This window comes from Dermochelys coriacea, chromosome 9 (assembly GCF_009764565.3).
Source record: "Dermochelys coriacea isolate rDerCor1 chromosome 9, rDerCor1.pri.v4, whole genome shotgun sequence".
In the NCBI taxonomy this organism is placed as follows: Eukaryota; Metazoa; Chordata; order Testudines; family Dermochelyidae; genus Dermochelys; species Dermochelys coriacea.
Window position 1 is genome coordinate 59,655,936 of NC_050076.1, and position 13,926 is coordinate 59,669,861.

The window sequence follows — 13,926 nt, forward strand, 5'->3', positions numbered from 1 at the left end:
TGACGTCTGACTTGTGTCCATTCATTCTTTTACGTAGAGACTGTCCAGTTTGGCCAATGTACATGGCAGAGGGGCATTGCTGGCACATGATGGCATATATCACATTGGTAGATGCGCAGGTGAACGAGCCTCTGATAGTGTGGCTGATGTGATTAGGCCCTATGATGGTGTCCCCGAATAGATATGTGGACACAGTTGGCAACGGGCTTTGTTGCAAGGATAGGTTCCTGGGTTAGTGGTTCTGTTGTGTGGTGTGTGGTTGCTGGTGAGTATTTGCTTCAGATTGGGGGGCTGTCTGTAAGCAAGGACTGGTCTGTCTCCCAAGATCTGAGAGAGCGATGGCTCGTCCTTCAGGATAGGTTGTAGATCCTTGATGATGCGTTGGAGAGGTTTTAGTTGGGGGCTGAAGGTGATGGCTAGTGGCGTTCTGTTGTTTTCTTTGTTGGGCCTGTCCTGTAGTAGGTGACTTCTGGGTACTCTTCTGGCTCTGTCAAACTGTTTCTTCACTTCAGCAGGTGGGTATTGTAGTTGTAGGAATGCATGATAGAGATCTTGTAGGTGTTTGTCTCTGTCTGAGGGGTTAGAGTAAATGCGGTTATATCGTAGCGCTTGGCTGTAGACAATGGATCGAGTGGTATGATCTGGATGAAAGCTAGAGGCATGTAGGTAGGAATAGCGGTCAGTAGGTTTCCGATATAGGGTGGTGTTTATGTGACCATCGCTTATTAGCACCGTAGTGTCCAGGAAGTGGATCTCTTGTGTGGACTGGTTCAGGCTGAGGTTGATGGTGGGATGGAAATTGTTGAAATCATGGTGGAATTCCTCAAGAGCTTCTTTTCCATGGGTCCAGATGATGAAGATGTCATCAATGTAGTGCAAGTAGAGTAGGGGCATTAGGGGACGAGAGCTGAGGAAGCGTTGTTCTAAGTCAGCCATAAAAATGTTGGCATACTGTGGAGCCATGCGGGTACCCATCGCAGTGCCGCTGATTTGAAGGTATACATTGTCACCAAATGTGAAATAGTTATGGGTCAGGACAAAGTCACAAAGTTCTGCCACCATGTTAGCCGTGACAGTATCGGGGATACTGTTCCTGACGGCTTGTAGTCCATCTTTGTGTGGAATGTTGGTGTAGAGGGCTTCTACATCCATAGTGGCTAGGATGGTGTTTTTAGGAAGATCACCAATGGACTGTAGTTTCCTCAGGAAATCGGTGGTGTCTCGAAGATAGCTGGGAGTGCTGGTAACGAAGGGCCTGAGGAGGGAGTCTACATAGGCAGACAATCCTGCTGTCAGGGTGCCAATGCCTGAGATGATGGGGCGTCCAGGATTTCCAGGTTTATGGATCTTGGGTAGCAGATAGAATACCCCAGGTCGGGGCTCCAGGGGTGTGTCTGTGCGGATTTGTTCTTGTGCTTTTTCAGGGAGTTTCTTGAGCAAATGCTGTAGTTTCTTTTGGTAACTCTCAGTGGGATCAGAGGGTAATGGCTTGTAGAAAGTGGTGTTGGAGAGCTGCCTAGTAGCCTCTTGTTCATACTCTGACGTATTCATGATGACCGCTATTCCTACCTACATGCCTCTAGCTTTCATCCAGATCATACCACTCGATCCATTGTCTACAGCCAAGCGCTACGATATAACCGCATTTGCTCCAACCCCTCAGACAGAGACAAACACCTACAAGATCTCTATCATGCATTCCTACAACTACAATACCCACCTGCTGAAGTGAAGAAACAGATTGACAGAGCCAGAAGAGTACCCAGAAGTCACCTACTACAGGACAGGCCCAACAAAGAAAACAACAGAACGCCACTAGCCATCACCTTCAGCCCCCAACTAAAACCTCTCCAACGCATCATCAAGGATCTACAACCTATCCTGAAGGACGAGCCATCGCTCTCTCAGATCTTGGGAGACAGACCAGTCCTTGCTTACAGACAGCCCCCCAATCTGAAGCAAATACTCACCAGCAACCACACACCACACAACAGAACCACTAACCCAGGAACCTATCCTTGCAACAAAGCCCGTTGCCAACTGTGTCCACATATCTATTCGGGGACACCATCATAGGGCCTAATCACATCAGCCACACTATCAGAGGCTCGTTCACCTGCGCATCTACCAATGTGATATATGCCATCATGTGCCAGCAATGCCCCTCTGCCATGTACATTGGCCAAACTGGACAGTCTCTACGTAAAAGAATGAATGGACACAAGTCAGACGTCAAGAATTATAACATTCAAAAACCAGTTGGAGAACACTTCAATCTCTCTGGTCACTCGATCACAGACCTAAGAGTGGCTATACTTCAACAAAAAAGCTTCAAAAACAGACTCCAACGAGAGACTGCTGAATTGGAATTAATTTGCAAACTGGATACAATTAACTTAGGCTTGAATAGGTTTCAGAGTAGCAGCCGTGTTAGTCTGTATTCGCAAAAAGAAAAGGAGTACTTGTGGCACCTTAGAGACTAACAAATTTATTAAAGCATAAGCTTTCGTGAGCTACAGCTCACTTCATCGGATGCATCCGATGAAGTGAGCTGTAGCTCACGAAAGCTTATGCTCTAATAAATTTGTTAGTCTCTAAGGTGCCACAAGTACTCCTTTTCTTTTAGGCTTGAATAGAGACTGGGAATGGATGAGTCATTACACAAAGTAAAACTATTTCCCCATGGTATTTCTCCCTCCCACCCCACCCCCCACTGTTCCTCTGATATTCTTGTTAACTGCTGGAATTAGCCTACCTGCTTGTCACCATGAAAGGTTTTCCTCCTTCCCCCCCCTGCTGTTGGTGATGGCTTATCTTAAGTGATCACTCTCCTTACAGTGTGTATGATAAACCCATTGTTTCATGTTCTCTGTGTGTGTGTATATAAATCTCTCCTCTGTTTTTTCCACCAAATGCATCCGATGAAGTGAGCTGTAGCTCACGAAAGCTTATGCTCTAATAAATTTGTTAGTCTCTAAGGTGCCACAAGTACTCCTTTTCTTTTTGCGAATACAGACTAACACGGCTGCTACTCTGAAACCTGTGATTATGCAAGGCACTGAATTTAGCTGTATAGAGTGGAAATCTGTCAACTTCATGAAAAAACTCGCACAGATACAGACAGACATCATCTTCCTCTCCAAATGCAAACAGATGGACATCATACCGAAAGGACTGAAGGTAAAAAATCCATTACAATCTACATACCACACAGACTATGCTGACAGCTTGTGCCACACACTCTCAAGGAAACTGCGGAACCACCTGATCAACATCCTCTACAGCAAACAGGGAAAGATTAAGAATGAGCTCTCAAAACTGGATACTCTCATAAAGAACCAACCTTCCACACAAACTTCCTCGTGGCTGGACTTTACAAAAACTAGACAAGCCATTTACAAAACACACTTTGATTCTCTACAAAAGAAAAAGGACACTAAGCTATCTAAACTTCTATATGCCACAAGGGGCCACAACAATGGTTCCCGTAACCCACCCAGCAATATTGTTAATCTATCCAACTATACTCTTAGCCCAGCAGAAGAATCTGTCCTATCTCGGGGCCTCTCCTTTTGCCCCTCCACCCCCACGAACATGATACAGTTCTGTGTTGACCTAGAATCCTATTTTCGACGTCTCAGACTCAAGGAATATTTCCAACACACCTCTGACCAACATATTAACCCACAGAGACCTTCCTGCCAACACTACAAAAAGAAGGATTCTGGGTGGACTCCTCCTGAAGGTCAAAACAGCAGCCTGGATTTCTACATAGACTGCTTCCGCCGACGTGCACGAGCTGAAATTGTGGAAAAGCAGCATTGCTTACCCCATAACCTCAGCCATGCAGAACACAGTGCCATCCACAGCCTCAGAAACAACTCTGACATCATAATCAAAAAGGCTGATAGGTCGGAGTATGAACAAGAGGCCTAATCACATCAGCCACACTATCAGAGGCTCGTTCACCTGCGCATCTACCAATGTGATATATGCCATCATGTGCCAGCAATGCCCCTCTGCCATGTACATTGGCCAAACTGGACAGTCTCTACGTAAAAGAATGAATGGACACAAGTCAGACGTCAAGAATTATAACATTCAAAAACCAGTTGGAGAACACTTCAATCTCTCTGGTCACTCGATCACAGACCTAAGAGTGGCTATACTTCAACAAAAAAGCTTCAAAAACAGACTCCAACGAGAGAGTGCTGAATTGGAATTAATTTGCAAACTGGATACAATTAACTTAGGCTTGAATAGAGACTGGGAATGGATGAGTCATTACACAAAGTAAAACTATTTCCCCATGGTATTTCTCCCTCCCACCCCACCCCCCACTGTTCCTCTGATATTCTTGTTAACTGCTGGAATTAGCCTACCTGCTTGTCACCATGAAAGGTTTTCCTCCTTCCCCCCCCTGCTGTTGGTGATGGCTTATCTTAAGTGATCACTCTCCTTACAGTGTGTATGATAAACCCATTGTTTCATGTTCTCTGTGTGTATGTATATAAATCTCTCCTCTGTTTTTTCCACCAAATGCATCCGATGAAGTGAGCTGTAGCTCACGAAAGCTTATGCTCTAATAAATTTGTTAGTCTCTAAGGTGCCACAAGTACTCCTTTTCTTTTTGCGAATACAGACTAACACGGCTGCTACTCTGAAACCTGTAAAAAAACAGATTGACAGAGCCAGAAGAGTACCCAGAAGTTACCTACTACAGGACAGGCCCAACAAAGAAAATAACAGAATGCCACTAGCTGTCACCTTCAGCTGCCAACTAAAACCTCTCTAGTGCATCATCAGAGATTTACAACCTATCCTGAAAAATGATCCCTCACTTTCACAGATCTTGGGAGACAGACCAGTCCTCACTTATAGACAGCCCCCCAACCTGAAGCAAATACTCTCCAGCAACCACACACCACACAACAAAAACACTAACCCAGGAACCTATCTTTGCAACAAAGCCTTATGCCAACTCTATCCACATATTTATTCAAGTGACACCATCATAGGACATAATCACATTAGCCACGCCATCAGGGGCTTGTTCACCTGCACATCTACCAATGTGATATATGCCATCATGTGCCAGCAATGCCCCTCTGCCATGTACATTGGCCAAACTGGACAGTCTCTATGCAAAAGAATAAATGAACACAAATCTGACATCAGGAATCATAACATTAAAAAACTGGTAGGAGAACACTTCAACCTCTCTGGTCACTCAGTAAAAGATTTAAGGGTGACGATTTTGCAACAGAAAAGCTTCAAAAACAGACTCCAATGAGAAACTGCTGAGCTTGAATTAATATGCAAACTAGATACCATTAACTTGGGTTTTAATAGAGACTGGAAGTGCTGGGTCATTACACATATTGAATCTATTTCCCTATGTTAAATATCCTCACACCTTCTTGTTAACTGTCTAAATGGCCCATCTTCATTATGACTACAAAAGTTTTTTTCTCCTGCTGATAATAGCTCATCTTAATTAATTAGCCTCTTACAGTTTGTATGGCAACATCCACCTTCTCTGTATGTCTATATATATATATTCTTACTATATGTTCAATTCTATGCATCCAATGAAGTGGGCTGTCGCCCACAAAAGCTTATGCTCTAATAAACTTGTTAGTCTCCAAGGTGCCACAAGTACTCCTGTTCTTTTGCGGATACAGACTAACATGGCTGCTACTCTGAAACCATTTCAGTTGACAAGAAGGTGTGAATAACAGTAGGGAGAAATTAGTATTGGGGAAATTAGGTTTAGGTTTTGTAATGACCCAACCATTCCCAGTCTTTATTCAGGCCTAATCTGATGGTGTCCAGTTTGCAAATTAATTCCAATTCTGCAGTTTCTCACTGGAGTCTGTTTTTGAAGATTTTTTGTTGAAGAATTGCGACTTATAGGTCTCTAATTGAGTGTGGAAATTGTTGAAATCTTGGTGGAATTCCTCAAGGGTCTCCTTCCCATGGGTCCAGTTGATGAAGATGTCATCAATGTGGAGCAAGTACAGTAGGGGTGTAAGGGGATGAGAGCTGAGGAAGCATTGTTCTAAGTCAGCCATAAAAATGTTGGCATACTGTGGGGCCATGTGGGTCCCCATAGCAGTCCTAAAAGAGTCCTAAGCAGTAATCCTAAAAGAGATCTAGGAGTGATAGCAGATCTAGCCCACTTTACAGATAGCGGTTGCAACTGTCTGCTCCTACCCCTTGGCCAAAGCCATACTGTCACGTGGTGGCATGAAGAGGAAGAATATCCTTAGATAAGGATCAGCGGGAGAATAGACCCACCATGGAGGGAGAGGCCCAGTAAGAGAGCAGGTAGGGAGGCCACCTGGAGTTAAGTACATTAAAAATAGTTTCCTGTCTCTTTACATCTTCTTCCTGCTGTGAGAGTGGCTGGCCCAGAATGGGATTGGGCCGGTCCTTCCTGGATCAATGAGAGGCTCAGAATTTAGCAGGGAGCAGCAGTGTTGGGGAGAAGAGCTCTATGCTCAGTAGATGGCCCTAACACCAGACTGGGCCTGCAAGATTTCTTAGAATTGACCTTGTCAATCAGGATCGGATCACTCTTTACCACTGTGTGTGTTGGGTGTTATGCATGTCTCCTTTAGTTTAGCTTTATGCAAAGGCCTGTGGTCACACTGCTCATCACAGGGCAGTATGGCCAACCCTGAGCAGCACAAATCATAGTCAAGCCCAAGAAGGAGGGGGGAGAGAAGTGGAAGGGGATTTGAGGAAAGGTTCAAAGAGCTAAACTAAGGAGGAGAGCTCATGATATAAATATGGGAAGGCTGTAAACATCATTCATAGATTCATAGATATTAAGGTCAGAAGGGACCATTATGATCATCTAGTCTGACCTCCTGCACAATGCAGGCCACAGAATCTCACCCGCCCACTCCTGAAATAAACCTCTCACCTATGTTTGAGCTATTGAAGTCCTCAAACCATGGTTTAAAGAAGAGTTCCCTTCCCTGAAAGTACAGCCCATGGTATTTGTTCCTAGACAGGTGAAAGCAATGTGTACAAGACACATTCTCTGAAAGTCATCAAGGGCTGGGCTCAAACTCACAATACACAGGTTCACTGGCCACAGCACGTCACCTTCAGCAACCCCGGCTGCTCTGCTCAGTTATTTGTGTCATTCCCAGAGAGATGTGGCTATACGTCCTGAGATGAAGTGAAGACAGAGGGAAGTCAGGGTGGCCTCTTTCAAATGTGGCAGCCACCAGGACAATATATTAAACAGCCTGAAAAAGGAGGGGAGTCAGTGGGAGCAATTGAACTAAAGTGTTATTTCATTGTAAGAGATTCCAAAGCCATTGTGATCATCCAGTCTGCTCCACTGGGTACTGTCTTGTCAAGAGGAGATTGCTGGCTTGGCAGTTTTTAAAATGGTTTGAAAGGTTCTTATGGACGAAACGGTCAGCTATAGAAGGCAGCACTTGCGTAGTTGTTGCAGTCTGATGCTTTGCTAGCAACATAGAGCTTGGGCGTAGCAGCAGCAGGTCCCTGTCACCCGGGCTATGTGCACTTTGCCTGGCTCTCTTATTATAGAGGTATTCTAGGGTATGCCAATGTGGCCTCAGGATTTCTAATGTCAAATTCATGTCTGTCACCCCATCTGCCCCCGCCCCTCCACAGAAACTTCTGGATGAGTGCCAGGACCAGCGCTGGTGCCAGTTCTCTGTGCATAGCCCAGTGTTTGGGCCAGACCCGTGTCCCGGGACACACAAGTACCTGATAGTTTCATACAAGTGCAGACCAGGTGAGTTCTGCAAATGGCTTTAAAGTGCAAAGGAGGGTGTTGCTTAGCATCCTCTCTGGTTTTTCCATAGACTATTAGTGCAATCAGCACTATAAGTGTACCAGAGGCAAAAAGGGGATTCATTGTCTTTGTCGAGCCATTGTCAATTAACTCCACCTGTGTCCTGGACAGATCATCCTACTCCTGGAGACAGAAGGAGATTATAATTTTTTTGCTTGTCTTGCAGTAGCATTCCAAGTCCAGAACAGGCCCTATTGGACAATGTGCTGTGAAATCACACAGGAAGACAATGGTCTCCATTAAGGAGCCTAAACTATGCCATGTGATTTAGACACAGATAAATAGTCAAAGCAAACAGTTTGCAAAAATCCCATAGGATGAAAAATAACTGCCAAATCGTTTAAGCAAATGCTAACAAATAGCTAGTACATTCACCAGCTGGTTGCAGAGAGAACAGCAAAGGGAATTGCTCAGTCTCTTGGTTTCTTCTTGTTAGGTGTTTTATATATTGATTGGGAAGGGATGCTTTTAGGCCAAATGGGAGGAGCTCAGAGCTGCCACTTCAGAGAGGACTGCATAAAATTTGCTTTCTGACTTTTGGAATGGTAAAGGTTAATAGCTGTTAATGCTGCAACAGAATACTGTGTAATGTTGTTGTTTCCCAGCTAATCACCGCATTAAGACCGTATGTGAGAATGATAAGCTGAGGCTGCAGTGCAGAGCTAAATCCATCCTAGCAATTTACTCTGCAAGCTATGGCAGATCCATGAGGGGCAAACCAGAGTGTGACTCTGCGAACAGGACTGGACCCAATGTAGGTATGTTGGGAAGGTGTGAACTAGAAATCTGGCTGGGCCCCTTTCACATTGAAAGAAGAAAATGAGTACTTGTGTCACCTTAGACACTAACAAATTTATTTAAGCATAAGCTTTCATGAGCTACAGCTCACTTCATCGTGTAGCTCACGAAAGCTTATGCTCAAATAAATTTGTTAGTCTCTAAGGTGCCATAAGTACTCCTTTTCTTTTTGCGAATACAGACTAACACGGCTGCTACTCTGAAACCTTTCACATTGAAGACTCTGGAACTCATTGCCAGGGGGTGTTGTGGAGGCCAAAAGTGTTATTGGGTTAAAAAAACAACTAGATAAGTTCCTGGAGGATAGGTCCATCAATGGCTATTAGCCAAGATGGTCAGGGATGCAACCCCATGTTCTGGGTATCCCTAGCCTCTGATTGACAGAAGCTGGGCATGGACAAAGAATGGATCACTCACTAACTGCCCTGTTCAGTTCACTCCCTTTGAAGCACGTGGCATTGTCCACTGTTGGAAGACAGGACACTGGGCTCGATGGACCATTGGTCTGACCCAGTGTGGCCGCTCTTATGTTCTTAATAAGTCATTACACTGGCAGAGATGTTATATTGGGCACAGCTGCATCACTGCTGTGTGGGCATCAAGACATGCATGTTCCCAGCCTATTGCTGGGGATAGGTGACTGTCACCCAGGCACAGCACTGCACTCACACGCAGCCAGCTCACTGCTGCACGGACGCTGGGATACACAGTCTCTCAGCCAGCTCGCTGCCATATGGGCTGAGGGTGTATGCATATAATCAGCCACATGGACACAATACATGCACCCTTCCTTCACAGCTAACTCCCTGCTCAGTGGGCAGGGAGGCATGCGCTTCTGACAAGGTCACCACTATGGGCTCATTCGTGCATACTCCTACGTGGTGCATTTGAATGGGATATTACAGACCAAGTCTAGCTTTGGGCTACCTGGTTTCCGAAGCAATTTCTAAGCTTTTTTGCCTGCTACTGGGAATGCAGGTGCCACAGCCTCATGACCACTTGGTCTATATTTCCAGAGTGCTTAGCTCCTGATGCTTTGAGGAGAGTTTCTCGGAAGTGTCACAGGAAGGAGAACTGTACCATCTTGGCTAACAAGGCCACCTTTGGTGACCCCTGCTTCCCTGGCATGAAGAAACAGCTGAGGGTCTCCTATACATGTGGTAAGAGTCCCCAGTCACACTGACACTGCACAGGGGAGGGGCTGGAAGGACTCCAGCAAGTGCTTTACGATGTACAACACAGATCCCGGAGAGCAGGGGTGTCTTGAGGACTAAGGGCACCCGCTGGCCTAGCAAGCCACTAGCGTAGCTGTTGAGGCTGCTGGGCAGGATCAATTTAGATGAGAGTGGTGCCATGTCTCCTGCCTTGGGAGATGCTTGTGCATTCTGTCAGCAGCAGGCTGAGAACTATAGAAACGGCCACAAAGCTGAGCCCCGAGAAACAGGTCAGATGCTGAGCAGCTGTTGCTCTGTCTTCTCCTCTTGGGACATGGATCTTTAACCATGTGCCTGCGGGTGGGGAGCGGGGAGATGGGAAGCTTCAGGGTGCACACATACAGAAAGAAAGTGAATCCTCAAAGCTCCCCATTAGAGGAAATATTTTTGTCTTTCTTTGTAAGTAGCAAACTGTAAGGATCTAAAGGCCCATGAAAGCAAGATTAATATCAATCTAGCCAGGGCATGGGCAGGTTCTGTGCAAGCTGCCTCTCCCCCCATGGCTGTACCACATGCCAGCCTCCTGACCTGCAGCACCCCCTGGGACCTTTGTACAACTCTACCAACGTGCCTCCGTCCTGTCAGTAGCCCCCCTGCTATTTCAGCCCGGGGTCTGCTCTCTGCCCACTATAGAGGAGGATGACAAGTGACTCACTGAACTCATGTCTTTGGTGGTCAAGGCCAAAGACATTATTTACCCAACCTGGCCCCTCCCTCCTTGACCCACAGAATTCCCCTGGTCAGACTGAGTCTGGCACCTGTGCTGTCTCCTTGCCCACTGCTTTGACATAGGGAAATATTTTGTATGTACATTTCTGGCAGTGGCGGTTGGTCCTGCTCTGTCCATCCACCCCTCACCTGAGGTACCTATGCAGCCCTCATGTCTCCTCTCCAGGCCTGGCTGCTACCCCCATCCCAGGGGTTCTACATGAGCTGCCCTTTCAGTGCAGTCTCCTTTCTCATTACAGTGCCAAGGCAGCTGCTCGAGGAGGTGGGCCAGGATTCCCCAGACCCCTTCTCGCTCTCCGACTACACACATGGTAAACACTTGCTGTTCCTCTGGGGCTGTGCTGTGTGGGCTAAGAAAAGCTCTTGTTTGAATGTCAGGTTGAGGTTTCCTGGCTGGCTGGGGACCGCATGTATGTGATGTGCCAGGCTGGCTCCTCTCACACAGGCTGTGCGCTAGAAAGTTTGCCCAAAAGCTGGCATCTCAGTGAAGGGGGAAGTCCCTGAGCCAGGCACTTCTACCCTCCATGAGGAATGCAGTCCGAGCCCAGAGAAAGGGAAGCAGAAATCTAAATCAGGGCCTTTCCCGTCCATGGACCAGGCTGATGGTCACAGGGGTCACAGAGATCCAGTTCATGTGCCTATCCTAGATGTGCTGACAGAAGGAGGGCTGTATTCCTTTATATAGGCACACAGCTTCTGTGTGTCCTGTGTGTGGGAAATTACTTTGAGCTCCCCAGCCTGGTTATGCAGACAGTTCAGTGCAGTGCTGTTCACGAGGATGGCTCATTCAGTCTTTTATTTCTTAATGCTGCTCCATCAATGCTCTTACTAGACCCCAGCTCTGCTCTGTAGTGGCCCCTCTCCACTGGGAATTCGTTCACCGGGTGTGACGGATTGGATCACAGAAACCCCCTTGGGGCTGCCACCTGATGTGCCAAGACTACTTCTGCCTCTGCCTTTCTTGCCAGCTTGGGACTCCAGAACCCTGCCTGGCTGTGTCAGACACGCTTGCTGGCCACAAACACAGACCCAGGTCTGAACCACGTTCTACAAACTGCAAGCTTAACTGAGAGCAGCTTACAAAAGTGTGCCTGTCTTTAACACTCAGCTGCCCAACTCCCAATGGGGTCCAAACCCCAAATAAATCCTTTTTACCCTGTATAACCTTTATACAGGGTAAACTCATAAATTGTTTGCTCTCTATAAGTCTGAGAGAGAGATGCACAGCTGTTTGCCCCCCTCCCAAAGGTATTAATACATACCCTGGATTAATTAATAAGTAAAAAGTGATTTTATTAAATAGAGAAAGTAGGTTCCAAATAGTAACAAACAGAACAAAGTGAATTACCCAGCAAAATAAAATAAAACACACTAGTCTAAGTCTAGTACAGTAGTAAAACTAAATACAGATAAAATCCTCACCCAGTAAGCTTCCTTTTACAGACTAGGCTCCTTCTAGTCTGGGTCCAGCAATCACTCACACCCTTTACTGTCCTTTGTTCCAGTTTCTTTCAGGTATCCTTGGGGGTGGAGAGGCTCTCTCTTTAGCCAGCTCAATACAAAATGGAGGGGTTTCCCCGGGGTTTAAATAGACTTTCTCTTGTGAGTGGACACCCCCTGCTTTCTCCTAAGCAAAGTCCAGCTCCAAGATGGAATTTTAGAGTCACCTGGGCAAATCACATGTCCATTCATGACTTAGTATTTTTACAGGCAGCCCACATGGTATCTTGAATGTCTCCAGGAAAACTTCTTATGTGGATTGGAGCCTTCCAACATCCATTGTTCGTTAAATGCTTCTTGATATGTTACATGGCATGTGTAGCATAAAATATATTTCAGTTATGTCATATATACACATTCATAAGCATATTTCCATAAAGCCTTATGGGGAGCACCGTCACACCGGGTTTGTTCTCTCCTCGGTATCACACTCTCTCAATGGACCCCAGCTCTTCCTGGGGACTCCACCTTCTTTTTGACTATGGGCAGGTTTCAGTCCCCATAGTTATCTGGGCGTGGACTAGGATCCCAGCCCAATACTGCAGGATACATTTTGCCAGTCGCAAAAGAGAAGTGGAGTTGCTCTGTGAGGCCTGTCTCTTTGGTGGATTTGTGGCACCCTGCACGGTAGCAGTGGCAGTCAGGTTGCACTGGGAGTTCATGCAATGGCAGATGAATTAGAGAAAAGACAGTAGGTGGAAGGCTAACAAAAAGTGGGAAGAGAACTCTTCCCCCCGCACTGCCTCCACACACACTTAGCTTTGTAACATTTTTTCATGAGCAAAACCAAGGTTGCAAAACCCGGAGTGAGATCTAGAGAATGTGGCCAAATGGTTTGGCAATAACATGGGGATCTCTGGAGGGGAGATGACAGATAGACACAGACCAGCCAGGAGAAGTGAGCAGAGTGACAGATAGGAGAAGCACTGAGGCCCACAGAGGAGGGGTACCACAGTACATAGCAAAGGGGAGCGGACTATGGAAGAGTTAAGGGAAGAACAGATCCAAGGGGGAGAGAAGTGGCTAGGAGCAAAGGAAGACTAGGAGGAGCTAGAGCAGAAGGTTTGGAACATGGCATGGAGGAGAGAGAGACAGTAGTGGGGGAGCAAAGAGTGGGAATGCAGACAACGGAAGGCACTGAGAGTGGACAGGAAGAACTTAGGGATGGGATGGCAAGGATCATGGAAGAGGGATGTGCCAAGTGCCTGGGAGGAGCAGAGCCGAGTAGGGAAGGGTGGGAGTGAAAGTTGGCAGATGTGTGGTGATAGGTGAAGGTTCAAGTCCACAAAGTGGATGAAGGCGTTGAGAAGCGCCTCGTCCCTGTACCCTAGCCAGTAAGACCATGTCCCCTTGTTCACTGCAGGTGGCTGGTACCGTGGGCCGAGGTTGTCCAGGCTCCATGAAGATCTGATGATTTTTACTAGCTCTCTGGAAATGTTTGCCCACCTCTGGGGTACGTGAATTCTCTGAGCGTGTGCACAATGCTCTGTGGAGAGGGTGTGGGCAGAGAGTCACATTCCACTCTGTCTCTCTTGCTTTAGTGTGCAAGGAGACATGGACATGTTAGGGGGCACTTGGCGAAGAGCCTGCAGCACTGTGCGCTCCCTTTATGCCCATCAGTGCCCCTCTGATGTAGGCTGGCCATTGAAGCCACATCCAAAATGCAGCTGCAGGGGTGGAGCAATGTCATGGAGACTCAAGGACTGAATAACCCCCGGGTTAAACTCTCTCTCCCTCGGGCAAGGAAACAGTACTAAGTCTATAAAAGAAAAGGAGTACTTGTGGCACCTTAGAGACTAACAAATTTATTAGAGCATAAGCTTTCGTGAGCTACAGCTCACTTCA

General features: G+C 46.6%; 1 protein-coding gene across 2 annotated transcripts in view; it reads left to right on the forward strand.

The window, feature by feature from the left end:
• Positions 1-13,926, forward strand: part of LOC119861220 (protein eva-1 homolog C-like) — a 57,826-nt gene that overhangs the window by 25,236 nt on the left and 18,664 nt on the right. Inside the window, exons 3-7 of one of the 2 annotated variants that reach the window (XM_038416037.2) lie at positions 7,657-7,780; positions 8,446-8,598; positions 9,655-9,798; positions 10,821-10,892; positions 13,445-13,534. In XM_038416037.2, the coding sequence (XP_038271965.1) occupies positions 7,657-7,780; positions 8,446-8,598; positions 9,655-9,798; positions 10,821-10,892; positions 13,445-13,534 (583 nt within the window). The remainder of the gene's footprint in view (positions 1-7,656; positions 7,781-8,445; positions 8,599-9,654; positions 9,799-10,820; positions 10,893-13,444; positions 13,535-13,926) is intronic. The other variant, XM_038416038.2, reaches the window with a different exon arrangement.